General features: G+C 40.6%; 1 protein-coding gene across 1 annotated transcript in view; it reads left to right on the plus strand.

The window, feature by feature from the left end:
* Positions 1-2,500, plus strand: part of LOC119583394 (glucose dehydrogenase [FAD, quinone]-like) — a 25,404-nt gene that overhangs the window by 21,257 nt on the left and 1,647 nt on the right. The window contains 2 exon segments of the mRNA XM_037931862.1: positions 570-747; positions 1,250-1,320. Coding sequence (XP_037787790.1) covers positions 570-747; positions 1,250-1,320 — 249 coding nt within the window.

Genomic DNA, 2,500 nt, shown 5'->3' on the forward strand with positions numbered 1-2,500 from the left:
TGAGGGTTAGGTGGGTTGGTGAGGGGTAGGTGGGGAGGGAGAGGGAGGGAGAAAGGGTGAAAAGGGCGAGGGAGAAGGAGGGAGGGAGTGGGGAGGTAAGGGGAGAGATGAGGGAGAGAGGAAGATGAGTAGGGTGAGAGATAGAGAGAAAGAGAATGAGAGAATGAGAGAGTGAGAGAGAGAGGGGGGGTGAGATAATCGCAGTAATAGTGTATTTATTGCAATAGTGATTATATAAAGAATATGGCAACAATGTTGCTCATGAGTGATTGCAAACACATAATGATTGTAATAGAAGTAAAAGTAATCGTAATCACTGAGTGAATGTCAAAACACTATACCTTATAAACGCAGATAAGTAAGCCTATTTTACGTAGAGTGTGTTTTTTGCCATCATATTATTATTATAATTATTGGTTTTACCATGCCCTTGTTATAATCATTATACTTAAACTTTTTTTTTTTTTTACTTTTTCTTCTTTTTTAAACTTTATTTGTTCTTAACTTTTTGTTTAACTGAATCACCTAAAGAATACGGCACTAAGAACACTCCACTCTCTCCCCCACAGCTCTATTACAAGTACTTTACCCCCATCATGGGTCAAGAAGGTTTCAGCATATCCCCCATGCTGACGAGGGCCAAGTCACGTGGCTCCATCACCCTGCAGTCCAACAACCCTAACGACCCACCAGTCATTGATCCTAACTACCTGAGCCACCCTGATGACGTCAAGAATATCATCAGAGGTGAGGGGGGGGATGAGAGGCATAGTTGAAAAGCCTAGTTTGATGGTTTGGTTAAGGGGGGGGTGGGGGAATAATAGGTATTTTCAGGGGAGGGACGACACATTTCTTTGTCGTTTTCCGTTTTTTTTTTCTTTTGCGTTTATTTGGTAGGTTTATTAAGAAAGATGAGGTGAATGAGGTTGGAATTATTCGAGTTAATGACCCTAATTACCTGAGTCACCCTGATGACGTCACGAGGTCAAGGAAGAGGAGCTGCATTTCTTATTATTTGTTCAAGTTTTAGTTTCTTTGTGTTTGATTGTTTAAGAAAAACAAATATTAAGAAAATATTCATATTAAGAAAAAAATTAAGTTGAAGCGAAACCACACATCTAGTTCTCTTAACTTTTAGACCTTTTTTATAATTATTTGGTAAGTTTGTTACGAAAAAATAATAAACTAATATATGTCGGAATCATCCCTAAAGAATACACTCACTTCTGGTTTATTTTCCGGAATCTAGGCATCAAGTTTGCTCACGAGGTAGCGAGGACGCCCGCCATGCAGGAGTACGGGACGCGATTCCATGATAAGGTAAGGGAAAACACGCCTAAGAATAGTTTATAATGATAAGGCATCAGCGGCAGCATAAGAAATACCTTTATATATATATACATACATACATATATATATATATATATATATATATATATATATATATATATATATATATGTAATTGTTATTATAGTTTTAATGATTATTATTGCTAAGACTCATACAATCTACTAATAGCTTAGTTCTGGTCATTATTGATATCATCATTACCTTTATCATTATTACTGTTATTATCTGTTTTGTTGTTATTACTATTATTGTTATTATCATTAATATACCAATATCATTGGTGTTTACAACTACTTTTTGTCATTGCTATTATTTTTCATATCAATTACTGTTCTTTATATTATGATTTTTGACCTTCACATATTTTTTTTGTATTTTTCATATTCTTTTCCATTCCTTTTTTGTTCCTTTAACTCATTTTTCTCTTTTGAAAATCCTTCCCCTTACCCTGCCCTTCCCCTTTCACTTCTCCCCTCTCTCCTTACTTCCCAAACCACTTCCCCTTCCCCTCTTCCCCTCTCCATCTCTCTATCCTATCTCCCTTGCTTCTTCTTTTTATCTATAATCCTCGCCTACCTTATATTCATCTCCACTTTCCATCTCCCCCTTCACTTCTCTCTTCCTCATCTCCTGCCCTTTCTACCCTCCTCCCCTCTGCTTCTAACCTCCCACTCCTTCATCTTCGCTCCCTCTCTCCACCTTCCCCTCTCATTTATCACTCTTCGTCTTCCTCACCGTACACCCCCCCCCCCAATATCCACCACCCCATCATCCCCTCTCTTTCTCTCTTTCCTCCTCCCTAAAACCCCCTTCCCTTCATCTATCTCTTTCTCCCCTTCCTCCTCCCGTAAACACCCTCCTCCTCCTCTATCCCCCACCCCGTTTTCCCCCCTCCTTCTCCCCTTCCTCCTCCCTTAAACCCCCTCCCTACCTCATCCTTCCTTCCCACCCCCTCGTTCTTCCTTCTTCTCCTCTTCCTCCTCCTCCACACCCCCTTCCTCCCCCTTTTCCTTCACCTCCTCGCCTTCTCTCCAACACCCTCTCATTCCCCTTTTCCTACTCCTCATTCTCCTCTTCCTCACCTTCCCTCCCCCATTCCCTCATTACCCCTCATCTTCTCCCCCTCTTCATCTTCCCTCCCGACCCCCT

Source organism: Penaeus monodon, chromosome 17 (assembly GCF_015228065.2).
Source record: "Penaeus monodon isolate SGIC_2016 chromosome 17, NSTDA_Pmon_1, whole genome shotgun sequence".
NCBI classification, from domain to species: domain Eukaryota; kingdom Metazoa; phylum Arthropoda; class Malacostraca; order Decapoda; family Penaeidae; genus Penaeus; species Penaeus monodon.